This window comes from Thunnus thynnus, chromosome 3 (assembly GCF_963924715.1).
Source record: "Thunnus thynnus chromosome 3, fThuThy2.1, whole genome shotgun sequence".
Classification (NCBI taxonomy): domain Eukaryota; kingdom Metazoa; phylum Chordata; class Actinopteri; order Scombriformes; family Scombridae; genus Thunnus; species Thunnus thynnus.
The window spans coordinates 34,950,002-34,977,384 of NC_089519.1; the positions used below are offsets into that span (position 1 = coordinate 34,950,002).

The following is a 27,383-nucleotide window of genomic DNA, read 5'->3' on the forward strand; positions in this document are numbered from 1 at the left end:
GTATGGTTGCCCACCATAAACTGTCATAAATTGACTTTTATCCAGTTTTTGGCCACATATTTATGATAAACTTATTAGATCTTGGTAATTTACTGTATCTTTCAACCGGATGAAGGATTTTAGTCATTGGACGTCTGTATCTCATCAGAGAAACAAGCTGAGTAAACGTTAGCAGCAGCTCGGCGAACAGCCCCTCCCAACATCCTCTTTCTGCCAAACAGCGTTGGAGAAACACTGATTTTTAACGTGAAACTACTTTTTTCTTAACTTGGTTGAAAATAGATTGTAGATTAAAAACAACTATTTGTAACCTTTAACGTTTACAGAGAGACGTTGGAAAACACAATAGTGAACTATTAAATTATTGCTTGACTGTAAAACCTCATCAGACTGAAAATGATGGAGAAATCTTTTCACGGTTGTCGACCTTTTTGCAACCTAGAACCCTCACCTAGATTTTACACAGAATTAGGACGCTAATAGTAAATAGTAAATAGTAAAGTAGTAAATATGGTGCATCAGTTTCAAATAAAGGGGTGATTTGGACACATTTGAGTTGATAAGTTTGTGTAATTTTATTAAACACAAATTCCTTTAAAATATACACTATGTGAGCACAATATTAACATAGAACATAAAGTTTTTAATGCTAGACTTTGATACAGATCCCTTCTAAAAGATGTGCTAATGATGCAGCTTCGTATATATTATTTCAGTTTGTATTATATCTCAAATAAAGTCGCATTTTATTTAATTTCCACAAACCAGCTTCCCCAGATTTGTAGTGTGGTAATTTCATTGAAGACAAAAATTAAGAGACAGTGGTGGAAAGTAACTAAGTACATTTACTCAAGCACTGTACTTAAGTACAGTTTTGAGGTACTTTACTTGAGTATTTCCATGTGATGCTACTTTATTCTTCCACTCCACTACATTTCAGAGGGAAATATTGTACTTTCTACTCCACTACATTTATTTGACAGCTTTAGTTACTTTTCAGATGAAGATTTGACACAATGGATAATATAACAAACTTTTAAAATACCACACATTGTTAAAGATGAAACCAGTGGTTTCCAACCTTTTTGACGTCTTACAAAAAGCAGTGTGTAGTCGGGGTCACATTTCACATGTCTATTATGAGTGGTTAACAGCTCCACCAAATAATGATTTTTCCCTCTAAACTTCTCACATGCTTTCATTTCAATATATGATCCAATATTTCAGCAAAAATGAAAGATTAGAGAAGAAGTCAAAAAACTGAAAACAGATTTGTGTATCAGAACTTTGTTTTTTCTTATTATTATTTTAAATAAATATTCAAATTTGTTTTGAGAATTCAGTTAGTTTAGTTATTTTTTGTGTTTGATAGATGTTTATAAGTAAGTAAATTTTATAATGGATGAATATTTTTGGACAAAATTGGTCAAAGTTTTGTTGAAAATAAAGCTTAATTAAAAAAATAGTAAATTGATTGCTTAGGTCTTTTTGACTATACCATCTGTACCAGTATAGAGGGAATGCAACCACAGATTACAATAACACGAATTACTTTCTTAATATATGTACAAATCTACATATTCTAAATAATTCCGGAATGATATAATTGTTTTGTAATCACGAATATGATTTATTCTAATGTATGTATCCAATATTAAGTTGTATTGTATTTCCGTGTAACACCCCCGTTGTTCTCTGTAATGGTTCTTTCCAGTGATGGTAGCTGCGGCATGGTGACAGAGGAAGCAGCGTGGATAAACAATTCCGACAGTTTCTGGTTTTAAACGGTTATTTGCGTTAACAGTTACCGATAGTTTGAGGTTTGGCGATCTTTAACATCGACAAGTAGAAGAAAACCGCCAGAAATTCCGTTAGAAAATGGTAAGCGAACATTTCTGAACTTAGCTAACCTTGCTAGCTAGGAAGCTAACAACGGCTAATGTCAAGTAAACAGTGAGGTAGAAAATATTAACAGTTGTACGTTAAATGTCACATTTTATTATAATTAACGGCTATACAATACACGCTAGCAGTGGTGGAAGAAGTATTCAGATCCTTAGATAAGTATTAGTACCAGTACGAGTAATGTTACTGAAAGAAATCCTGACTAAACGATACTCAACAGCCCTGTTGTGTTAAATGTGTTTATCAAGAGATGAACATCAGCATCACGGCAGCAAGTACACAAATACTACTACCCAACAAATTTAAAAACTATAAGTGAGACAGTCTGTTATCGAATTAGTCGCACACAGTAGTGGCAGAAGTTTTAAGATCCTTTACTTAAGTAAAAATACCAGTACAGTAGTGTAAAAATACTCCATTACAAGTAAAAACTCTGCTTGTAAAGTCCTACTTAAGTAAAAGTACTATTAGTAGTATTGTCAGCTTGATGTAGTTAAAGTATTGCAGTAAAAGTAGTGGTTTGGTCCCTCTGACTGATGTAGTATATATACTTGTACATCAAATGGAAATACTCAAGTAAAGTAAAAGTATCTCAAATTAGTACTTAAGTACAGTACTTGAATAAATGTACTCAGTTGCTTTCCACCACTGCGTGCTAGATACACAGAGTTGTAACCTTTATTATCAGTACAATCTATGCTCTTACTGGAAGTCAACCGTGTTTTGTATCCAATGTCTTGTTATAGCTGATCAATCCAAAACTCAAACATATTCAATTAATTGACCATGTATGACAAGAAAAGTATTAAATCATCACACCTGAGAAACTGATACTAGTGAATATTTGGGGGAATTTTTACCAAAAAAAACCCCAAAACAATTATTCAATTATCAAAATAGTTGTATAATTTTCTGTCGATCGACTAATCGTTGCAGCTCTAATTTACATTATTGGTTAATCTGTAGATTATTTTTTTGACTAATAGAGTGTTAAGTTTAGAAAATGTGGGGGAAAAAAGGAAAGAAAATGCCCATCACAAGTTTCCAGAGCCAAAAGGCACGTCACCAGTGGTAACGAGGGAGGGGCAGATTATGCTTTTTGACTTCCCTACATCAATTAATCCTTGAAATCAATCCACTGATCTTCCTGTTATATGATCACCAGCGATCACCACTAACCACTAACGCTGTGTTTGTCTTTTCCAGCCTCATCGAAAGAAGAAATCGTTCATTGAAAAGAAGAAGGCTGTGACCTTTCACCTGGTCCACAGGAGTCAGAGAGACCCGCTGGCTGCTGATGAGAAAGCCCCGCAGCACGTCCTGCTGCCCGCCACCAAGGTACAGCTTCACTACGCTGTTTATTAAGAAATGTTTGTTCTATTATTCTTTGTTGATAAGTGATGAAATAAAGTGATTATTTACCCCCGTCGTTCACAACCTTTGTGGCTTTTGACTCTTTAAAGAGGAATTCTTCTGATTATCCACCTCAGCGTGTTTCCAGGTGTTCGCTGTGTAAAAAGTTGTATAAAAGGTGCCGCTGTGTTGCCTTAAGTGATGTCACTTGAGTCAGCGTCAGTTGAGCCTGAAGACTACACATTTGAAAATGAAAACAGTCTGGAGGTGTAAGTGTCAAGTATTGACAGGAAGAAGAATGTGTGTAAAACAAAACAAACTGTCTTTGGTTCTGCTGGATTGATATTGATCTTGTTTTGTAATCAAAAAGCTCTCACTGAAATCTAACCATGTTTCTTAACTGCGTTGTATATTTCTCAGCACTTTTATAAGTTAAGTAGAAGTTATTCTATTTTGAAGTGGCTTGTTTCAGTTTCAACAGCTACCACCAAAGCTTCAAAAAACCCTGATCTCCGTAAAGAGAAAAGAAGATAAACGTGTGGAAATCAGTGTTTTCACTCTTGATTGTGACTCTGACAACGTTATAGGAGTGAAATGCTAAATTGGTGGCGTACTCTTTTTAAAGAGAAGTAATGTCTACATGTGACCCCTGTTCACAGGTCATTAAAAACGGTTCTCTTAGAACAGTTTTTAGACGCCAGTAGAAGTAAAACTCTCAAGTGTTTCACAATTTAAAAAATAACCTTATGGTTTGAAGCTTAAATATGTGTTATTCTTGTTAAACGGGAGTTTTTCCTCCCTGCTGTCGCCAAGTGTTTGCTGATGGAGGAAAGTTGGGTCTCTATAAATTAAAGAGAACAGTCTAGACCTGCTCTATGTGAAAAGTGCCCTGAGATAACTTCTGTTGTGATTTGGTGCTATATAAATAAAATGTACCTGACTTTTGCAACCCCTGAGATTTATCTAGAGACCCTTTAGTGTCCCCGACCTCCACTGATTTAACCTGTGTGCTATAATTTGACTGCCCAGATGGAACTTCATCATTTGTTTGAGGAAATGTCAAATCTAATTTTGTGCTTTCGATATTTCTCAGGTGGAAGCAGAGAAGAGGCGCGAGGAGCAGAGGAACTTCGGCGTTTTCTTTGACGACGACTACGACTACCTGCAGCACCTGAAGGAGACGTCCGGACAGACTGAGCTGGTGGCTGCCGGACCCTCGTACGCTGACAGACAAGCTATTCAGCTCCGTGATGAAGAGGAAGAGGATGAAGGGGACACGGACACCGCTGTTCCTGTAAGTTGACTCAGAATACCCCTCTGTCATGGAAATCTGGGAAAAGTTATGAAATTTATAAATTAGTTTCCCTGAGCTGGAACTGTTTTGGAAAAATGTGTTTTTAAAAGTTGGAAAAGATGAAAGTTTGTCTCAGATTCTTTGTTTCAATGTGCTCCTTGTGTTGTTTGTCTTATTAAATATATTTTTAGAATGATTACAGTTACTTTAACCTCAAAGATTCTTTATTATTTAAGATGTTTTGGAAGTTTTTTTTACTTTCTCCACGTGGACAACTGACCACCACTCCTCATTCATCTCCTTTTGACCATGAAGTCAGACATTCACATGACAGAAACAAGGAAAAAACAAATACTAAATTATTCTCTTTCAATGGAATAATAGTAAAAGAAAAGTTTTAAAATGTTTCCTGTCGTCTTTTACAGGCAGCAACCATCAATCTGCCTTCTTCAGTGTTCGCCTCAGAATTTGAAGAGGACGTCGGACTTCTGAACAAAGCTGCTCCCATCTCAGGTAAACATCAGCTTAAAGTCCAACTGAAGTTAAACTGCTTTATTTTGTCTACAGCAACATATCTGCTCTGTAAATCACTTGTCCCTGGTTTCTCATTTGGGAAAACGAGACTAGGTCAGAATCTAGTATATGACCGGACTGTGTATGAAACGCTAGAGGGCTTTTAATTTGCAACAACGGATACAGGAAGTGGCGACCAAGCCCCCAGGAAGTGCACCAAACGGTTACTTTCTCACCTGAAAAACTATTACAACAGTTTTTAGCCTGGCTCAAAATCTCTGCCATCGCTGATCGCTGCCTGTTGATGCAAAATGCACTCTGGGATACTTGGTTGTCCTTTTCCCGCCTTCAGCTGACCAATGGTGTAACTTCATCAGTCAGTCAGGGTTTAAAGGACTGGCCCCGCGGTTGCAGTCCAGCCAAAAATCAAATCAAACTAGTCTAATCTTTCATGAAGCGATGAGGTGTCGTTTTATCACCGGCAGAGCAGAAGGTCACACTGAGCCTGATTGCATCCTGCCACACAACACAAGAGCCACAGACTCTGAGGTGGAAATCTTTGTCAGATGTTTGTCACTGAAAAGAAAACGATAACTGAGCCTCTCTTCAACCTGCTTGATGTTGTCGTCAGTGTCAACAGTCCTCACCGGCATCAGAAACAGCCTCGAACAGACTCGAACAACTACAGTTACTCTGGTGTTACTTTATAATCCACAAAACATGTAAAATAGTTAAAAAATGACATGATTTCTTTTTATTCTCATACAAAAGTATTGAAGTTCAAACCTCTTAAAAAGTTAACATCACTCTGCTGTTGTCACCAGCGTTTGAAGTTGCTTAAAGCAGCTTTAAAGCGGTTATAATCAATATTTTTCATAATAATATGTCTGAGCTGTCAGTGTGTAACGTGTTGGTTGTGGCTCGCAGTGATGAACCTACAGAGAGTTATCAGCGACTCTGCAGCTCCTCTCGGCTTTACGGAGCTTTATAGCGAGTTTCAGCTCATTGTTTATCTGTTTTCAGAGAAAAAACTCAGAAAAGCAGCTGTACACTACCTGCTCAGCACCAAACAATCACAGTTAGCTGTAGACTAGCTGGGGAACATAGTGGAGCATTTAGCAGCTAAAGAGTCAGATATTTCCCTCAGGAGTTGGTAGAGAGTAAAAACAGAGCTAAAAGAGAGTGAATAATGGACTTACATTCACCAGGTGGACAGAAACACGACTCCACATGAATGATAATGTTGCTCTGTAACTGCTGGATGTGGAAATAAACAACTGTTTGCCAACAAGTTCAACACATCAACTGAAAAGTTGATATGTTTCTGCTTCCCTCAAGTGGCCAAAAAAATCAGTTTCTGCAGGTTTTAAAGTTGACATCAGGGTCAAATGTCATCGTCTTCCTCCTGAGTTTGATGTGTGTTTTTTTTTTTTTGTTTTTTTTTCCTTCAGGACCTCGTCTGGACATGGACCCCGACATCGTGGCCGCTCTCGATGAAGACTTTGACTACGACGACCCCGAAAACATCCTGGATGACGATTTTATCATGAAGGCCAACAGCGCGAGCGCAGCAGCAGACATGAGGTAAGAAATGACATTGTATTTTTCTTTAGTTTCCTTTAAAGGTTTATATTATATTGTACATTTTATTTTTTCCATTAAAGTTTCATCAGTTTTAGTTTCTTGGATATTTCTGCTCAAACGTTTTACACTTGGAAACTGCTGGAAGCTTCTAACATACATTCACAGTATTATTCCAATTAATTGTCTTTACAGTCTGAGTATTATTTATTGTATTCTTTTACTGTTTATTAATAGAATCATATAAATTATTTAGGTATTATATCTTAAGATCATGACTTACTTTTTCTCCAGTTCTACCTGCAGACACCTTGATCTTGCTTCTTTCACCCCCCAAAATATGTCATGTGATAAAACAGTTACCGTATATTGAACCATATTTAGGTTTTTGTGACACTCTTGTTACTTAAATAGTTTCCCAATGAGTCGAATCATATTATGTAATAGTTTAATGTGGTTTAGCAGATCGTTATATACTGATGTTGACAGAATTTATTTATCATATTTGGGGTATTAATTCTGTCGGTATCACCCGTCCCTACATCGAACCACAGCAGACACAAATTCAAAGGAGAAGTTTTAATATTTCTAGGTAGCAGATGTTCTGTGACCCCCCCCAACTTCCTGTTTGTGTGTAACCTGTGACAGAGGTGACGATGACGACGACGACGACGACGACGACGACGACTGGGAGGACACGGACGAGGAAGGCGACTTTGACTCTGAGGGTGGATTTTCGGACGAGGACGGCCGCGGTCGTGAGTTTCTGTTCATGGACGAGGAGACGAAGAGTCGCTTCACAGAGTACTCGATGACGTCGTCCGTGATGAGGAGGAACGAGCAGCTCTCCCTGCTGGACGACCGCTTCGAAAAGGTGAACATGTACTCTTAACTTCTTCATCGCTCACGCGCGGTCTCTAAGGAGGCTTTCACATCAGGGACCTGGATCCAAGTACACCTGACCCCCAAAGACGAGTTCATTTGATTAGTGTGAACGCCGTGTACCCGGGCCAAAGGTGGTCTCAGATACGGTTCATGTGTACAGTTCGCATCAGGCGTGAAAAAGACTGCAGCATAACACGGAAGTGGATCGCCGAATGATGCGCTTTTCTACACCGGAGCAACAATATAAAATGTTTCTTCTTCTGCTGCTTTATTGGTAGATCACAAACCAACAACCACCTACTGTATCAGAGAGTGTAGATGCAGAACATTACTAATGTGAAAGCGGAGTGGAGGAGGTCACTCGTACTCACGCGTGGTACTAAGCAGTCGTACCTGATATGAAAACGCCCTCATTTATTCACCTGAAAGTAGATTCCAGTGAGCTTTAGATCAGGTGACTGTGATGTGAGGTATAAATCAGGCTGATCAGTGTTTTCTAACGTCATGTTCAGTCGAGTGTCGGATCTGACTTGGTAGTTTGACCTTGGCGTGTCCGTTCAAGCATCATTCAAACTGTTGTTGTCTTTTAATTTTCACACACAAACATTTTAAATAGAACTATTTTAATAACTGAATAATTGTTTGAGTCATTTCGATCGTTAATAATTTAAAAGATTTACCAACGATGGTGCCGAAACAAAAATATCGACCTGCGATCAACAATCCTGTGGACAATAATGGCTTCCAGTAATTTAGTAGTTGTTCTGGAGTTTCTGATCGTATCACATGATCTTCAGCAGGTGAGGTTGTCACAGTATTGGAGATGTTAAAATTTGACCTTGAGGGACTTTTTGTCCGTCTTGGCTTAAATATTGAGATTAAATGTTAATTCTGGACCTTTGTTTTAGTTGACAAAACAGTCTCACCACCGGGTCGGTTTCAATCATGACGGATCATTTCGTTATATAACTCTTTCCTTAACACTGTCACAGACTGCTTTACAAATATAAAGATGCAGAAAATCATTAAAACAACAAACACGATGCAGAGAGTAAACAGAGGATCAATGAAAGTAAGAACCTGAAACAGTGTATGAACAATGAAAGTATAAACACATCATAGATACATTTCAGGAGGGTGTTGTGTGTTTTTATCCTGTTATCTGTTAATCAGTTCTTCATATGACACAGAAACGTTCTTTAAACCATGTCTGTGTTGTTGTTGTTGTTGTTGTTGTTTTTAGTTTTACGAACAGTTCGATGACGATGAGATCGGCGCTCTGGACAACGCTGAGCTGGAAGGTTTCATCGAACCGGACAGCGCTCGCCTGGAGGAAGTTATCAAAGACTACTTCAAACAGAAAGAGAAAGAGTGAGTGAACCAGGAACCAGAACTTCTGTCACCTCAACACACCGACCGAGACTTTTCATACAAGACAGTTTGATTCGGGGAGAAAGCTGCATCACATTTTTGCCTTTTTTTTTTTGTTTGAAAATGTCTCTTTAAATGAATTCTGGTCTCGTTTGGGGTTCAGGTACCTGAGGCCTGATGACCTGGGTCCAAAAGAACTTCCTGTTTTGAAGGAGGAAGAAGAAGATGAGGAGGAAGAGGATGAGATGGAAACTCTGGTCATCAAGGCCCCAGAGGAGAAGTGGGACTGTGAAACCATCATCAGTGAGTTTTGATCCTGGTTCTCTCAGGAACTTTGCTCTAAATTAATTTTCTAGCTTTTACTGCAGTAGGATGACTGACCCATCGAAGCACAGAAGCACAGGACACTGGATGCACAGCAGCTAAATGGAACTCAACCATAATAATTCATTTAATTAATGACATCTGAGCTTTTCCTACTGTGACATTTCAAAAAATGTCGCCTGTGAAAGAGGCCTAAACAGCACCAATGGTGTTAATGTCTTGATTTTGTTTAAGGTTTTTAAAAGATTAAAGCTTCACAATTTTTCAAGTGTCTTAAACCAGCAGTCAGGTGTCCATATGAACAGTGAAAGAGGTTTTCCTCGCTGTAATCATTCCTCCTGTTCATACTGGATATTAAAAGATCCTTCAAATGTGTTTTCAATGGAAGTGATAGAGGCCAAAATCCACAGTGTGTCCACACAGTCATTTAAAAGTTGGTGTGAAGCTTATATGAGGCTTCAGCAGTCTGAGTTAGTCATATCAAGTGGATATCTGACACATTTACAGTCTTTTTACCATCAAATTCCCTCTTTGTGTTTCCTCGGACAGTGTTTCCCTGTTGAGCTGAGGTGGAAGTATAGTAACAAAAAGAGGAACTTTGGCACTAAAAAGACTGTAACGTTGAAAGATATCTACTTGATTTGACTCATTTGGACGCTGAAGCTTCATATTAGCTTCAGATAAACTTTTAAATACCTTTTTGCACAGAAGGAGGACTGTGGATTTTGTCCTCCATCACTTACATTGTAAGGTCATTATGAAGGGATCTTCTAATGGTCAGTATGAACAGGAGGAATGATTACAGCAAGAAAAACATGTTTAATGTTCATTTGGGCTCCTGACTGTTGTTTTAACTTGAAAAACTGTGAACCAGCCCTTTTTAAAATAATGGATTCTAGTTTCTTCTGGTGAGAGATTTGTCCTGCAATAGTCTTATTATCCATCTGAATGAGCATAAAGAGTCATAACCTGGAGAAGCAACCTGCTCAATAATTGAAAATATTAGTTTCTGCTTGAATGATTTGAGAAAAACCTCTGAGGTGTTGAGATGGTTTTATTGTGTTTGTTTAATTGTAATTCATGCTGAGGAGGTGAAAGTATGTTGTTGTGACATTGAATGTTTCTCGTCTCCTCCAGGCACATATTCCAACATATATAACAGACCCAAAGTCATCGAAGATCCTCCAAAGGTATGAAAAGACCCTGATTTTTGTTTTTTACGCTGTCCTGAAACACCTGTCAGGACACGTGTACGACCACCAGGTGGCGCCACGTCACACCACCACAACCTGTGACGCTGCTTATGAATGTAGTAGAGCAACAGCTCAAACCAGTGAGCAGAGAAAGTCGTAGCATGAGACTGAAGTTGGAAAAGGTTTATCTTGTACAAAATCCTGATAGATGGAAAATCTTCTGGAATACTTTAGAACTTCTAGACAGAACATGTAACTTGTTGATTTCTTTTTGTATGAATTAGTGAGTTTCTGTGATAAGAACTGAATCCAGACAGCAGGCAGTGACAGTCAGGGTTACAGGAACATAGATTCATACTTTGAGTACAACAGGTTTTCAAACATTTACTGCAGCTGGATGTTTTCAGCACAGATCATCAGACTGATTATCTCTCTTTGAAAAGTTCAGCAGGGAGGAAAAAAGGTTTTTAGAGAAGAAAACACAAACTGAAGCAGAGTTGACGAACATTATTATATTCAGGATACTTCAGCCTCTCTTCATCCCATCGACCAAAGATCTGACTCGACCGTGTTCTCTTGTGTCGTCAAGCTGAAGCCGATCCGTGTGTCCAACAAGACTGGCATCCCTCTGGACGTCCTCCCCGCCAGAGGCCTGACCACCAAGCAGGCGGAGCGCATGACGAGGATCAACGACTCGGACCTGCCTCGCGTGTCCACCCAGCCCCGCAGCAAGGAGGAGAGCAAAGAGGAGAGAAAAGCCAGGAAACAGGCCATCAAAGAAGAGCGCAAGGTGAGAGATAGAGAGAGACGGGAGAAGACTTGAACTGGTTGGAGTTTAACAGCTTCTCCTGCTGGTCTGTTTATGATTGACAGTAGTTCTTCACTGTCTCAAAGGATTTGGCTGATAATTTTTCTATATTTTTCTTATTGTCAGCAAATCTACCAACATGAGCTTTATCCTTTACGTCCCCTTTTAAAACCATGTCCCAGATCTCACCGTGAGACTCGTCCACCAACTGATTCAAAGCTTTGACGACCAGTCGGAGGCAAAACTACGACCCACGACTGCAAACAAACCAATCAGGATACGACAATAAAATTGTCACAGAATAAACTGACCGATGTGACAATAAAGTTAAGGGTGAAAACTCCTTTAATACATCCATGACGCACAAGAACAAAACACACAAAACAAGGAGACATGATTGACGACGTCTCTCTGTCTTAACATATCTTTCATATTTACATTGTAGCTCTGCGATCCACCACACCTTCATCACACAGTGTGACCGCCTCGAACTGATGAAGATTGTAACTGAAGGTTTCATTCTAAGCGTATCGCAGTAAACTTACATCACTGCTGCTGTTGTCGCCGTCTAAAGACGCCTTTAAAGTAGCTTTTTTTTTTTTTGCCATTTGCAATTTTCCAAAAAGACCAAACTACAGCTTCAACGTGTCCATAATATTGATAACTAGTTATAATCCCTGTTTTCTCTCCAGTTTGTCAGCAGGTGTCGCTGTTAGCATGGAAACACTCATCATAATCTTTTTATTTTTGTGCAACTATCTGCTTCACTTTAGTTTAACTGCCAAACTAAGAGAGGCCTAAAGCTTCAAATCACTAAAGCAACACCAGCTGTATTTTACATTGACCAACCACAAGTTTGGCTTAAATGACTTAAGTCTGATGATGTCAACAAACCCCATAAAAAGACGAAAAACCAAAAAAATAAATGGATCTGCTTGGTGTTGTGTGTTCATCCAAAGCCTGATATCTTATTCCTCCGCTGTTGTAGAAAAACTATTAAAAACACATCAGTGAGCAACACCAACATGATCCTTCATCACCATGAACACACACTGTAGTTTATTCACACACACACACACACACAGCCCTGCTACTGCAAATAGTCCACAACAAACGCAGTATTTCCTCCTGTTTGTTTGTTAAAAACTACCATGACTAGCTGTTAAATGAGATTAGAGCCCTTTAAAAACAATTAAACTATTTGTGAGCCATTTTTAAAATACTTCTGTCTTCAGTAGGAACTACAGAGAGAGAAGGGAAGTCAATGTGTTGACGGAGGGATTTAGCACCTTGTTGGTTTTGATCATGTTACAGGATTTGTTGAATAAAAGCAAACTATAAAATAACACCGATCCTTAAACAAAGGAGAAACAATCAGCTCAATAAGACATTCTGTATTTACTCTGCAAACATCACAATCTGGATCCAAATGTTTAACACAAGAAGGTCATCAGTATTGAGGTCAGTCATGTTGTGATAAGGAGAGGCGTTCGCATGAAAGATTTCACCAGTCACGGGAGGAAAAGATGTCAACAAAAGAGTAAGAAATGTAAAATACTTGAACAGTACAATGTGTCAAAATCTATTTCTGTGTTTGTTTGTTTTTGAAACAGGAGAGGAGAGTTGAGAAGAAAGCCAACAAGATGGCGTTCAAGGAGGAGAAAGTCCGACAGGAGAAGCAGATGTTGAACCTGAGAACAAACGTTCAGGGTCTGAAGCTGTCGTAGCCGACCGCAGGCGCTCTGCCCGCACAGACTTTTCACCTGTGGACGGAGTTATCAGTGGACACGCTGCTCCGCGCTTCAGTGGAGCGGATAGAACCCCAAACAAAGAGGACTGACGGGTTGCCAAGAGGCTCTGGATTTTTTTTTTTTTTTTAAATATTAAATGAAACCAGAGCCGAGTTTTCTCAAATCACCATGAGAGAACATTCATTTAACTCCTGCTTTGAATAAAAGGAGCAACTTTATCTACCGTAAACCAGCTCAGGTCATCGAGTTATAACAGTTTGAAATCCAGGAACACTTAAGGCTGGGTATTGAACAGAAATATTTTATGATACTAGTCAAACTGTTTTGAAAACCTGTTTAGCAAATGTTGGCTTTGAACGTCTGATCATAGAGCTGTAACGATTAGTCCAACGACAGAAAAACAAACATTTTATTGTTTTCTTTGTCTCCTGTGATGGTAAACTGTCTAAACTAAATGACAAAACAACCAATCAATTAATAATGAATATTCTGCAGATTAATTGATAATGAAATAATGGTTAGTTGCAGCCCTATCTGGTCAGACTGGAACCAGGTCCTGATTTAAATTAGACGTTTTCTAGACGTTCTCTCTTGTACATCTGCTCATGTTAAACCACATTTAACAATCAAGAACATTGGCTTCTTTTACGAAATGGAAAAGATTGTAGTAAAATATTTATATCTCTCAGTAAGGTGTTTTGGGGGGGAGGGGGTGTTTGGTATCTCTACCAAAACTCCGATATATCAAGATTTGTATCAAAACGTTTGAAGTGATACCCAGCCCTACTTCATCTTGTTTGTCTCTTTATTAAAACACTTAAATGCACTTTTTGTTAAGTTTTATTGTTGATCTTTTCATAAAGTATTTTCCAAATTCACAAATCTTTGGCAAAGCAGCACATTAACATTCTCCCTTTCACACAGACCGCAGCGGACGACTAAGTTTTCTGTCCAGTGAAAAACTTCACAGAAGATTCTTATTTCATTCATGTGTTCAGTGCAGTTAAAATGACTTAAATCAGTCTGATATTGGTGTTTAACCCTAAAACAAAGGCAAGCAATTATCATAAAACAAATGTGTAATATAATATAATCATACAATTATTTGTATAAAGGCCGGTTTTATATAAAAACAGGAGGTAAAAAAAACTTCCCACTGATACCAAGTATTAAAATATGAGCATCTCTGAAGTAAACAACAAACCTAATCGACCTGATGCAAACAAAAGACAAAAACTCCACAGAGCCAGTTTTACAGGTTGAACATTAGCCAACTACGGCTCATGAATCAACTGACTGGTAGCGGTAAGTAGGTGTGGCGCAGTTCGCAGGTATTTATGGAGTGTGGAAAGTCCAGATTAAGTTGCTCATTTAAGGAACAATGAACAAAAAGACACATAGCTATGGTTGTATCTAATTCTGTTTGTGGTGCTCGTTTAAAAAAGCTTCTCATTCAAGAAATACCATTCAATTATAAAACTGATGATTTCTTATAGTCAACAAATCCAAACCAACAATGAACTGATCTACTAACAAGCATTATGTGTGCATCAAAGCCTGATATATCTTATTCCTCTGTGCTGTAGACCTCCGTTGTTGTCCAAAACTTATTAAAAACACGTCAATGAGTCACACCGCTGCACTGGGTGACATGTTCCTTCATCATGAAGAGTTTGGTCACGTTAGTTTGTTTAGAAACGGCTCCAAAGACTAATAACAGCGATCGCGTTTTCAGTCTCCGGAGAGTAGTTCTGTGTAGCCCCAAAGGAACACATTGTGATGCGATTGGATCGGTCACAGTTGGGAGGTGAGGCTCGCGTTGTGATCGGATCTCAAAGAGGTGTGAATCTGTACAGTGTGACCACATTCATAGGAACCACTAAAGCTACAAGCGGTAGCAGCAGTTTCCTTGACCCGGGACACAATATGCTCATTGACAAGTCTGCCAACCGCGCCCAGCTAATTTACATATTGAGATCTGATCACAATGCTGGCACAGCTGAAAAGAGCTGAGAGTGAACCCAACCGGACAACTAAACAATGAGCCCAAACTACAGAGTCGCTTCATCACTACGAGCCACGACCAACACATTACACACTGACGGCTCATATATATTATGAAATATTGATTATAGCAGCTTTTGAAGATATATTGTGTATGGTTAAATATTCCCACATTCATCGACTGTTCCTGTTTTTTTTTCTGGAGCTGTTTGCAAGGGGTTATGGGTATCCCTTAATGCCGAATACGATCCTGGAAAATCTCTTCAGGCGTAGATGAGGGATAAACAATCATTTCAGAGTAAAAGTTTAGATTAGATCCGTGCATTTCATTTTAATGTGTAGTCAGTGAGAAGAAGGTTTGAGGTTGATGGCATCTCTTCCAACTTCTGTTGAGGTTCTCCTGAGCAAGACGCAACTTCCTGAGTTTACTCGTTTAAGCTTTGTATTAAGCACAGTTAGCTCAGAGGTACGAATCCTCATTAAGATTTTCTAGATTACCTGAATTAAAATCATTATTAAAAGTCTTCAGAGAGTCATTTTACCCTTTACTTGTTGTAACCCAATACAAAATCTCCATCACCCATGTCCATGTGAGTGTGTGGGCAGTCGTAGGGTGACCTTTCCTCTTCCTCTGAATCAAGCGAAACACACTCTGTTTTCACCGAGTCGTCCAGAGAGTCGTCATCTGTCCTGTGTCCCTCTGATCTCAGCCTAGCAGCTCCCAGGTCCTCGTTGCTGCTCTCTGAAAGTCCTCTCTCCATGTACAAGCACCCTGCAAGAGGCTGGAGATCAGAGGCGGCGCTGTTATCGTCCTGGAGGCTCCCGTAGAGGTCGATCTCCTCCTCCGAGGTGAGTGAGGGGCTCCTTTTGGGCCTGTGGATGATCAGTTCAACAACACTCGGGTCTCTCTCAGAGGCGACGGATACACCGATGGGCCTGCTTTCTGGGGGCCATTCCTGCGTGATGACAAGACAGGGACAGCCCAAAAAGGTTAAAAACAAGTAAAGCAACATAATTACCTTTGGAGTTTTTTTGTTTGTTTGTTTGTTTTTTTGCAATTTGAGGCCTTACCAGAGGTTTTGGTAGACTGTCATTGATTGTACATGCCCTCTCCTTACAGATGATCGAAATGATCACAATGCTAATAAGGACAAAGATGGCCAGCAGTATAAAAAGGGTCATCACATAGACATCTGCAAATAAAAAGAAAAAGAATATTGTGCTTAAACCTGCATCAGTTCATTACTTTAGCACACAACATCAATATATTACATCCTTATAAAGCTGATATGTTGAACTTGTTAGCAAACAGTTGCTTATTTCCACATCCAGCAGTTACGGAGCAACATTATCATTCATCTGGAGTCGTGTTTCTGTCCACCTGGTGAATGTAAGTCCAATATTCACTCTCTTTTAGCTCTGTTTTTACTCTCTACCAACTCCTGAGGGAAATATCTGGCTCTTTAGCTGCTAAATGCTCCACTATGTTCACCAGCTGGTCTACAGCTAACTGTGTCTGTTTGCTGTTTGGTGCTGAGCAGGTGGTGTACAGCGGCTTTTTACAGCTTTTTATCTGAAAACGACGCTATGAGAGCTCTGAGAATGAACCACAACAGTCAAGCTGAAACTCAATATAAAGCTCGGTAAAGCCGAGGGGAGCTCAACACATTACACACTGACAGCTCATATTGTTATGAAAAGTTTTTCAACAATGTTTTTGTTTAGGACAGAGAACTACATGCAGATTACTTGAATAAATTTACTGTTCTCCTGCCAGCAGCATCAAACACATCACTGCCTGAGTGACAAACCATTTTTTCCCCACAAAGAATCTACAGAAAAATTCTTTTGATGCAGCATGCAGTCCCATGTGTTTGAAGAAACATACCCAGTTCAGCCTTATCACTTGATTCACTGGCACAGATCTGCTCCGTCTCTCTGAAAGGAACATGTCCAGTACCACTCTCATCAAACAACTGTCCTCTCAGCTTGACACAATTCACACCCTCAATGGATGAAAAAGCCTGTGTGCAGATGTGGTCTTCGATTCTGCAATATTCATCATTAAAGTCGGTCTGCAAATCACAGAACATGGACAATTTATATCAATATAGCTTTTCATCTTATTTGTATAATTACAAACTCTATTGCTAACCCCATACAAGCTGAGTGTGTGTGTGTGTGTGTGTGTATGTGTGTGTGTGTGTGTGTGTGTGTGGGGGGGGGGGGGGGGGTATTATTTATACTGTATATTATTGTATTATTTTTCATTTGATCTATCCAATTATTTTCATTCCAGTTTGATCTGGTATTTTTGATGTTTTATGCCTTTGAAACGTGTTTTAAAATAAAGTTATTGTTTTTCTTATTCTTGTTTCTTTTATCATTTTTGTTTTTTTTATTATCAAATTTACTTTTACTTGTAGATACTATTACTAATAATAATAATAATAATAATAATAATAATAATAATAATATACTCAGTTTGGCTACAGTTACATCAATCTATCAATCAATCAAACATTTATATAGCACCTTTTGTACTGATTAGTGCATTGTAAAGTGCGGATAATGTGAACAGGACCAACAATCAGAGACTAACGCACACAAGGACATTCATGCCCTGCAGATGATTTATGCTGCTGGTGATATTTTATTTACATACATGCACCTCCATTTGAGTGATGTTTTGTATCACAATGTTCTGAGATTCATATCAATAACCGGTTTTAACGGGCAAGGGGGGCGAGGGGGGGGGGGGGGGGGGCAGCCAACGTTAAATCATAACTTTAATTGTATAAATCATTTGTAGATTTTAATACACTTAGCCTATGTATGCTGCAGAAAATATTTTTAAAAATTAGATTTAATCAGAAGTCAACGAGGCTTATGCATCTGCCGCCATCTTCCAAATGCAGTCTCCAAACTTGATAGTACTTACACCATTTATAGACACCTGGAATCTAAAAACGGGAGGAGGTTGAAATAGATCCTGCTCGATGGCTCTCTTCAGTTTTTTGTAGTAGTGTAGGGGATTCTCGAATCTCACTGTAGCCTTCGAGTCCTTCACAGTCAGATTGAATGGAGGGAAATCTAACTCGCCTGCAAAGAGATCAAACTGTTATCTCTGCAAGGGAAAGGATGCAAAATCAAACACTTCTTATTTGAAAATCTAGGGAATTACATCTGATCTAAATAAGCATATTTATACATTCACATATTACTTACATTTTATATGAGCTGTCTTTTCATATTTATAGGTGAATGATTTAGACGACACTGGTACAGACTGGTTGCCTCCCTGTATGGCCGTTACATTGACATAATTATAGCCCATGTAGTGCTTTTCAGATTCCCAGATGTAGTTGCTCAGATCATACTGATGGTCTGTGGTTTCATTCTCATGTTTCCTTCCTTCCCTTAAATAAAAGCAAGAAAAACAGCAGATTAATCCTTCATGTTACTTGTTTTACTAATAAATCAATCCATTATCATAATTAGAATCTGCTGTATGCATTTTCTGCTACCATTGGTAACAGAAATTGTTTGGAAATCAGCAACTTGTGTCTTGTGTCATAGGTTTACGTTAAAACATTTTAAACATGTAATTACATTTTACTGTTGATTTATACCAAAGTTATATTTTCTTAATTGGACTTGAGTCTTACTCAGGAGTTCCTAAGATTTTCACCCCGAATCTGGTTTGCGGTTCCTGCTTGCTGTATTCCCAGTGGACTGTGATTTGGAGATTTTGGCATCTCACGGTCACGTTTGTTGGAGGTGGAACTGCAATAAAGATTATAGAAAACACCAATAACTAAACATGTAATAGGAAATAACGTTTGGTAACAAACAACTCATTTAGGACCTGTACGGCCCGTGTCTATGTATACACAATGATTACCATGAAATATACCAAGCACATTGATGGTCTCCAGAAAACCTTTTCACTTTGAACAGAAACTTTTGTCGAGCACCAGCCTCGGGACAAAATGTCAACTATGCAAATAACCACACATTAGTCCAACTGTCAGACTTCCCTTTTGATTTGATTGATTTAACTTTTAATGGCATTTTCTCAAGTGTAGGACTGGCTAACCATGTGTCATGTAGACCCAACAGTCTGCCATAGTTCAGTCCATCCTTTGATCAACACTCCTTTAACAAGATGGAAAAACCCAGTGAAATCACCTGCTGACGTTCACTTGAAACCAATCGTCAATATGTTGCCACACCCAGGACAAGTTTCACATTGTTAGTTCCGCTAGTTGCCATAATGTTTATGGCTCTAGCCAACATTTACATATTGTGGGGTTTAAAAACAGCCTCTAAGCTGAGCTTTTAAGTCTTGTTAGAAACAGTAAGTGCTCACATTTGTTTTCCTACCCAACTGCTAGTTGGGTAGGAAAACAAATGTGAGCACTTACTTTACCTCATCTGACAACTCATGAAGGTTGTATGATAACAGTTGGTCATGTGAGAGTTTAAAATACTATACATTGACAAAAATTACAATATTAAATTTGGGTTTAATTACATTGTATGACAGTAAGTTTCCCGGTCATAATTATGATTGGAGGATGATTTTACAAGCTTGGAAACTCATAATCAGTAACAAAGAAGTATTCAGATCCACTAACATTATGTTATAAATCATATCAAGGCCACTAAACATCGACAACTTTGCCAGAACAAAAGCGTTTACTATCATATTAGTTAGAGGTGTGAAGGTCAGGACAATTTCGACCAAACAATTCCAGTTAAAGTGTCATGAAAGGCCTCGATCTTTGTTCTACATAACACAGTGCTGTGGTGACAGACGGCTGGCTGGCAGCAACAAGGAAACAGCCAATAAAACAACAGGTATATAAATTCACACCATAGTTGCCCTTCAACATTCCACTCAGGTCAACCGTCATTGTTTAATAGCTACTGCCTCAACTGTCTCAATCTTAGTTAGACATCTCTTAAAAGGACGGGTTCAAATTTTTTCAAGTCTGTCTCAAAACAACAATCAGGAGCCCACATGAAGATTGAAACATGTTTTTCTTGCTGTAATCATTCCTCCTGTTCATACTGACCATTAGAAGATCCCTTCATAATGCACTTACAATGGAAGTGATGGAGGACAAAAATCCACAGTCCTCCTTCTGTGCAAAAATGTATTTAAAAGTTTATCTGAAGCTAATATGAAGCTTCAGCGTCCAAATGAATCAAATCAAGTAGATATCTTTCAACGTTACAGTCTTTTTAGTGCCAAAGTCCCTCTTTTTATTACTATACTTCCACCGCAGCTCAACAGGGAAACACTGTCCGAGGAAACACAAAGAGGGAATTTGATGCTAAAAAGACTGTAAATGTGTCAGATATCCTCTTGATATGACTAACTCAGACTGCTGAAGCTGAATATAAGCTTCACATCTACTTTTAAATACATTTTTGCACTAAATGACTGCGTGGACACTAGGGATGTGCCTGAATATAAATACATTATTTGGCAAAGCACAAATTGTTTCATACAAACATTTAAAAAATGATTTGTTGAGGGTGTTCCCCAGAGATAAAGCTGAGCTGCTCACACAAGCAAAGTGCTCCTAAGGGACTCTCCATGACCTTTTATTCCCCTTCTCCTTTCCACAAAGTTAGGTTGTAAAAAATAGGCAATAAATGAAAAGCGCAAAGCAATAATTGCCTTTGACGTCCTTCCCTACACATTACACGGTGTGCTGTCTCTGTGTTATGGGTGTATAAATATGAAGAGGTCTGTCTGCATGAGGTGATGAGTAGAGTTTTAAAGCTGATGAGTAAAGCTCAGTAATCAGCGCAGTCGTCTATGATCTGGGAGACTCCAGTTCAAGACCGGATATGGGGACCTCCTTTGTAAGGTAGTTTATTCATGAACACTTATTGTAACACTTTAATTTTCTAAAATTAAAAGTGTCATAAAAACAGGATTTTTAAGCCTATTTCCACTTTTATTCAAATACAGATACAAATAATTTTGCTGTCTCAACAAATACAAACACTGGGATCTCATCCCTAGTGGACACGCAGTAGATTTTGGCCCTCATCACTTACATTGAAAGCACATTTAAAGGGGATCTTTTAATAGTCAGTATGAACAGGAGGAATGATTACAGTGAGGAAAACCTCTTTCACTGTTCATATGGACACCTGGCTGCTGTTTTGATGTGTTCAGGTGCAGATTATTGTCTGTGGATGGGTTGAGGTTGGGGCTCTGTGCAGGCCAGTCAAGTTCCTCCACACCAAACTGTGTAAGCCATTTCTTTATGTCGCTGGGTTTCTCATGTTGAAACAAGACAGATTATTCCTCCAAACTGTTGAAGATTTTCCTTCATTGGAACTGAGGGGCTTAGTCCAGGGGTATACAAGTCTTAGCAGTCCACTAAATAAATGTACACTGCATCAAATGTCCAGTAAGGGTGCATTACATGATATTACAGTACAAAAACTCCAGAACTCTGTATTAATGTGACGTGACACCTTCACTGTATAACCAAGTCCTCAAACATGGACATCGAAAGGAGTCTAAGTGTTCATTAGTGAGTTCTTCACTGCATTCATTCTGGTTCAGTTTTGTGGTTCTTACCTCCATGTTTTTGGGATAGTTTTCACATATTTGGTGTCTTAGTGGTGTTTTGTGTTCCCACTCTTCATTATGGCCACTGTTTCATTGCAAATCAAGCACAATGGTCTCTTCCTTCAGCAAAATGAATGTGTATTTCAGTCCAGTGATCCTTTGAATGCATGTTTTTCACTGTCATCCTTTCTTTTTTTTGTATGGGCTAGTTTTGAATAAGACATTTTTCTTTATCAGCCGGATCTGCTGCACTCTGCAACAACCTTACTAACTGTGGTGACTAGTGAGCTGCTGAATGATGACAAGTGAGGTGACGTGATAGCGATCTGTCACGCAAAAATGGGCAAGGTTGCAGTTAAATTTTGTTCCCTGTCCAGATTAAAATGTTATTTGATCCGCTTATGGAGTATGTATGGCCAAACCAGAGAAGCAGCTCCAGAGCAAACTTGCACAAATGTTAGTATACCTTCGGATATACTTTCCTATAATTCCAATTCCAGCATCATTTAATTAAAGGTAAGACATGTGGTCCCCTAAACACAGCAGTCAGTTTTCCCTCAGATACACCATGTGAACAGTTACTAATCATTAATTCTTTCCTGATATCAGTTTGCGGCTTATATATTTATTATAGGCAGGCCGAACCCTCGCCCTTGTCTTTTACAATAGAGATTGCAAACATGTTTTCCCCTCAACCTTTGCTTTATGCACTCTGTGATTCACAGCACTTTATATGAACGTCGGAGTACAGAAATACACTTTTACGATGCATTGTAGTACAACCAAAGTTTTCCATAAAAGTCCACAATAAAAACTCTTATGATTTCTTGCAAAAAAAATACTCAAAATGAAGTTTCATCTCACTGTGGCTGTATGATGTTTTGGGCTGCAATTAATCTATTTTCTTCTTTTCAGATTAGTTGATTAATTCTTTTCTTTAACTTAAGTAAAAGTACTAATACAACAATGTAAAAATACTCCATTACAAGTAAAAGTCCTGCATGAAAAATCCTACTTCAGTAAAAGTACCTTAGTATCAAGCTTAGTTCCTTGAAAGATAGAAAAACAACCTCATCATAATTAGCAGAGGTACTGTCTTGTTGTGTTTCAGAGGAGGAGGGGTAGTCTCTAAACCACTTCTCACTCAGAGTGAGCTATGAAATACCAGCATTTCACAGTGGATGACTGGAAAAAAAGTCCTGTTTACTGATTAATCCAAGTTTGATATTTATGGCCGAACAGAAGGGTGCATGTAAGGACACAATTCAGATTCTTTACTTAAGACAAAGCACCAATACAGCAATGTAAAAATACTCCATTACTAGTAAAAGTCCTGCATGAAAAATCCTACTACAGTAAAAGTACATAAGTATTATGAGCTTGATGTAGTTAAAGTATTGCAGTAAAAGTAGTGGTTTGGTCCCTCTGACTGATATATTATTATATATGACATCATTAGATTATTAATAGTGAAGCATCAGTGTTAGAGCAGCATGTTACTGTTGTAGCTGCTGGAGGTGGAGCTAGTTTACACTACTTTATATACAGTTAGCTAGTTTAGTCCAGTGGTTCCCAACCTAGGGGTCGGGCCCCTCCAAAGGGTCAGCAGATAAATCTGAGGGGTGGTGAGATGATTAATGGGAGAGGAAAGAAGAAAAAACAAAGTTCTGATACACAAATCTGTTTTCAGTTTTTGGACTTTTTCTCTAATCTTTGATTTTTGCTGAAATATTGGATCATTTGAACATTTATTGAAATGAAAGCATGTGAGAAGTTTAGAGGGAAAAATCACTATTTGGTGGAGCTGTTAACAACTCATAGACATGTGAAATGTGACCCCGACTACACACTGCTTTTTGTAAGACGTCAAAAGACAAAAAGGTTTGAAAACCACTGGTTTCATCTTTAACAATGTGTTGTATTTTAAAAGCTTGTTATATTATCCATTGTGTCAAATCTGAAAAGTAACTAAAGCTGTCAAATAAATGTAGTGGAGTAGAAAGTACAATATTTCCCTCTGAAATGTAGTGGAGTGGAAGTATAAAGTAGCATCACATGGAAATATTCAAGTAAAGTACAAGTACCTCAACAGTGTACTTAAGTACTTGATTAAATGTACTTAGTTACTTTCCACCACTGCTGTAATGTCAACAGTGATGATAAACACCCATCACAGGTTTCCAGTTTGTGAAAGACAAAAGCAGCAAGTCCTCACATTTCAAAAGCTGAAACCAACAAGTTTTTGGTGTTTTTACTTCATTTATCAAAACTGAGAGTTTTATTTTTTCTCCTGTTTGTCGAACACATGTAGAAAGTTTAAGTTGGTGTATAGTGATTACAGGCTGCTGTGGAAGATGCTGAGACAGATTATTTCCAAACCAGGTGCAACTGATACATTTTAGAGAAGTCTGAGACACCATTGTTTCTAAGATGAATCAGACTTGGATTATCATCAAGGTCACTAATGAACTCAGCTATAATGGCAGAATAGTTTTGAATATGATTAAAATATGAGGTGGAGTCTAAAAAATACACTCCACAGTAGGAGGGGTTGTGAAAAGTATATAATATGATATTTTATGATTTTACATTAGGTTTTTCTTTATCCTGGGATAAAGGCCTCAGTTTGCTTTGTATTGCTCTTTATGCATTAAATCTATTCACGTTGAACTCTACTGGCTTCAAGTGGGGTTTTTTTTTAGTTTTTCTCTAATAAGTTTTGAGTTTAATGCTAAGTTGTGGGTAGCCTGAAGATTTATTGGCCCATCTGAGGATTTCCCACAACAAGCTGCATTTATGGCATAAAGATAAGCTGCACCTCTCACTTCTGCATTTTTGCTTGCACCAACATTAGAGCTCTTTCTCTTTTGGCGCGGTGCCATGCTCACATTAGCTGACCTGTATCCCAAACGCTCCCACTCTGCAGTAATTTAAAAAGGGACTGATAGCAGCAGCACTTTGTCACGTCAGGAGTTTCCCAGGCAACAGCACAGAGGTTGACTCCTGTTTCGTAACAGAGGCTCCAACACGCATATGATTCTTGATTTCTGAATGAATGGATATATAGCGTTATTTTTGGCATCCAAAAATGTGTTTTTTTAAGCCTGGTGGGGGTTCTTGTTGGCCCAGTGGCCCACCAGGACTGTGCAATCATAGGGAAACACTGAATGGGTCAAAGAACATGTGTTCAGTACTTGGTGCGGATCCAGGAAAAGGAAATGATTTTTTAAAAGTTGCCAGACGACATTTCTGAGTATTTCCATTGCTCTCTCCAAATATCTACAAACATTACACATCGATTAATCTGCAGATTATGTTCACAATTAATCAATTAGTTGTTTGGTCTCTTGGATGTCAGAAAATGGTGAAAAATGTCGATCACTGTATGTCAAAGTCCACGGTGACGCCTTGAAATGTCTTGTTTTGTCTACAACACAAAGATATTCAGTTTACTGTCATAGAAGACTGAAGAAACTAGAAAATATTCACATTTCAGAAGCTGGAATCAGAGAATTGGGGTTTTTATTCTTCTAAAAAAAATGACTTAAAACAATGATGATCAAAATAAATTGCAGATTAAGTTTCAGATCGCCTAATTGATTAATCGACTAAGAACTCTATAATACTTTAGTATAATTAAGTCCACTTACCCTTCTCAGCAGAAACTGCAGTGATGAGAAGCAGCAGAGCAGCGAACCCACCGTCCAGCAGCATGGTTCAGGCCCTCAGCCACTCCGGTTTCCCCCTCAACAGAGAGGAGTCAATCAATCAATCAATCAATAGAAACTCAACTAGACCTGATTGGAAAACATGTGGGGTTTCTGATCATCGCAGGTTCTGATTTTCTTCAATATTTCCTCATAAAACCGTCTGTCAGAGAGCAGCCACGCTGTTGATTCAGCCTTCGGCTGTGTATGTTGTAAACCTGCCGACGAATGACTCAAATTAACTTGTACAATTGGGGAAACACACCTTAATGACGTCACCGGACAAAGAGAAGACTGCTCCTTTTTTTCAAAATAAGAGTTGTAGATAGTTTCAAAAAAAAAAAGATAAGATGGAGAAATGAAGAGGTAGATAAATACACAAGTAGAGGAAAACATGGATGGAAAAAATGAAAGAATGAATATAACAAAAATATGTATACGTTGAGGAATACACAATACAAATAAATACAAATACAAAAAAATAACTTATTTAAAACCTCACTATGTAAATAATATATAAAAGTAAATGTTTAAAATATTGCAAGACATCCAGAAACAATGATATAATTATGACATGGTAGAAACAGCAAGGAGTAAAAACACAAATAAATAAAGAATATATGATGAGATTCATTTTTGTAAAGAATTGTTTTGGAGATTATGTCATTTAGTATTTGTTGGATGTTTTACATGATTTGATACATATAGTCTTTATACTTTTATGTAAATTATTAATAATATAAAATTATTAAAAATATAACATACACAATAATAACGTGATAATGTTATTACAATTGTGTATAAACTTTATTTTGAACGTTAACAGACCCCTTATCAGTGGTATTTGCGCTAGTGTGGTGGGACAAGTTGGCACCAGCTTGCCGGTTACAATGATGATTATCTTTAAATTAAACTTGTCAAGACGCCAAAGGGAGTCAAGTGTAAGGTTTGTCTGACTCCACTGATATGTATGTATGTGTAAGATTTCATGTTATAGGCTAGTGTTTTGTGGTTTATATTTTGCTTGTTTTGTTCGTTTTCTTCTAACAGTTGATAATATTTATTTTCAGTTCCAGTTTATAACGGTTAATAACGTTTATTTTCAGTTTGTTTATAACGGTTACAGAATGTAAACAGTTAGAGCCCGAACAGCTGGTTAGCTGGTTTGCCGTTGCCAAGGCAACCAGGCAGCTCACGGTTGTAGGTTGTAATACATCTCATGTAGAGGATGAATGAGAGATATGTCTTTAATGCTGTTGTTTGACTGAAGTTATGAGGGAAGTAGTTTTATACTGGAAATGATAAGAATTGTAAATAATTGTAGATAATAGACTGATATATATATCTTTCAATGCTCTTATATATAATTGATCATTTTAAATAGCCTATTATATATATATATATATATATATATATATATATATACTGTGATTCTGTTAGTGAAACGGGGGACTATATTAGCCTCACAATTTATAACGCCCCCGTTAAGTTTGTTTTATATTGCTGATAATAGTGACAGCCTACAGTCTCTGCGTTGTGTTGTGATGATGATGATGGTGGTGGACTAACGGCTGACAGTTGGTAGTTGACTCCAACGAAGACACACAGACGCTCCGATGTCGATTCAATGATGACTGTTTATTGCTTACAAGCACTTCGGGATCTGGAGGATACAAGCCCGGTCTCAGTAAAACTATTTCATATAAATAAAATCATAATCAAAGGAAACTTACTGTACTAATGAACGATTTCTGTGGTGAAGCTTAATAACCGTTAAATAACAAATTACAGGGCCAACGGTCTAACCTTGACCAGGATCAAAGACTTACTGTATCCCAAATTATATAAAAGACACTATTGATAGAGATGATTCAGTTCACATAGATAATCACTCTGATTGTCAATATAGTTATAATTAGTAATAAAGTCTCTCTCAGATCAGCTATATATTAATATTTACAGGTTTCCGTTTAACAGTCACACACTCACCTGAGGGATACAAGCCCGGTCTGACTTGTTCCCCCGGTGATGCTTTATAGCTGCATCGTTACCTTGGATACTATGTAGCCAAGTATTAAATATTAAATATAAGA

The 27,383-nt window shown here is 38.1% G+C and overlaps 2 protein-coding genes across 3 annotated transcripts; one reads left to right on the forward strand and one right to left on the reverse strand.

Annotated features, from left to right (window-relative positions):
- Window positions 1-1,699: 1,699 nt before the first annotated feature.
- On the forward strand, window positions 1,700-13,804 carry ltv1 (LTV1 ribosome biogenesis factor). Its single transcript, XM_067585563.1, has 11 exons — window positions 1,700-1,881; window positions 3,112-3,243; window positions 4,352-4,552; window positions 4,978-5,065; window positions 6,517-6,649; window positions 7,295-7,520; window positions 8,775-8,902; window positions 9,066-9,205; window positions 10,364-10,416; window positions 11,009-11,209; window positions 12,841-13,804. The coding sequence occupies exons 1-11, from the start codon at window positions 1,879-1,881 to the stop codon at window positions 12,952-12,954; spliced, it is 1,419 nt and encodes a 472-aa protein (XP_067441664.1). The 5' UTR covers window positions 1,700-1,878; the 3' UTR covers window positions 12,955-13,804.
- On the reverse strand, window positions 13,803-27,341 carry ifngr1 (interferon gamma receptor 1). Of its 2 annotated transcripts, none has more exons than XM_067585565.1 (9): window positions 27,280-27,341; window positions 26,860-26,953; window positions 25,234-25,328; window positions 18,651-18,768; window positions 18,211-18,401; window positions 17,924-18,084; window positions 16,871-17,057; window positions 16,054-16,175; window positions 13,803-15,938 (listed from the first exon to the last, which is right to left on the reverse strand). In XM_067585565.1, exons 3-9 carry the CDS (start codon window positions 25,295-25,297, stop codon window positions 15,528-15,530), a joined length of 1,254 nt encoding a protein of 417 aa, XP_067441666.1. In that variant the 5' UTR covers window positions 25,298-25,328; window positions 26,860-26,953; window positions 27,280-27,341; the 3' UTR covers window positions 13,803-15,527. The 2 variants fall into 2 exon arrangements, with proteins under 2 accessions (XP_067441666.1, XP_067441665.1); XM_067585564.1 differs by having other exon boundaries at window positions 26,815-26,953.
- Between the last annotated feature and the right edge of the window lie 42 nt (window positions 27,342-27,383).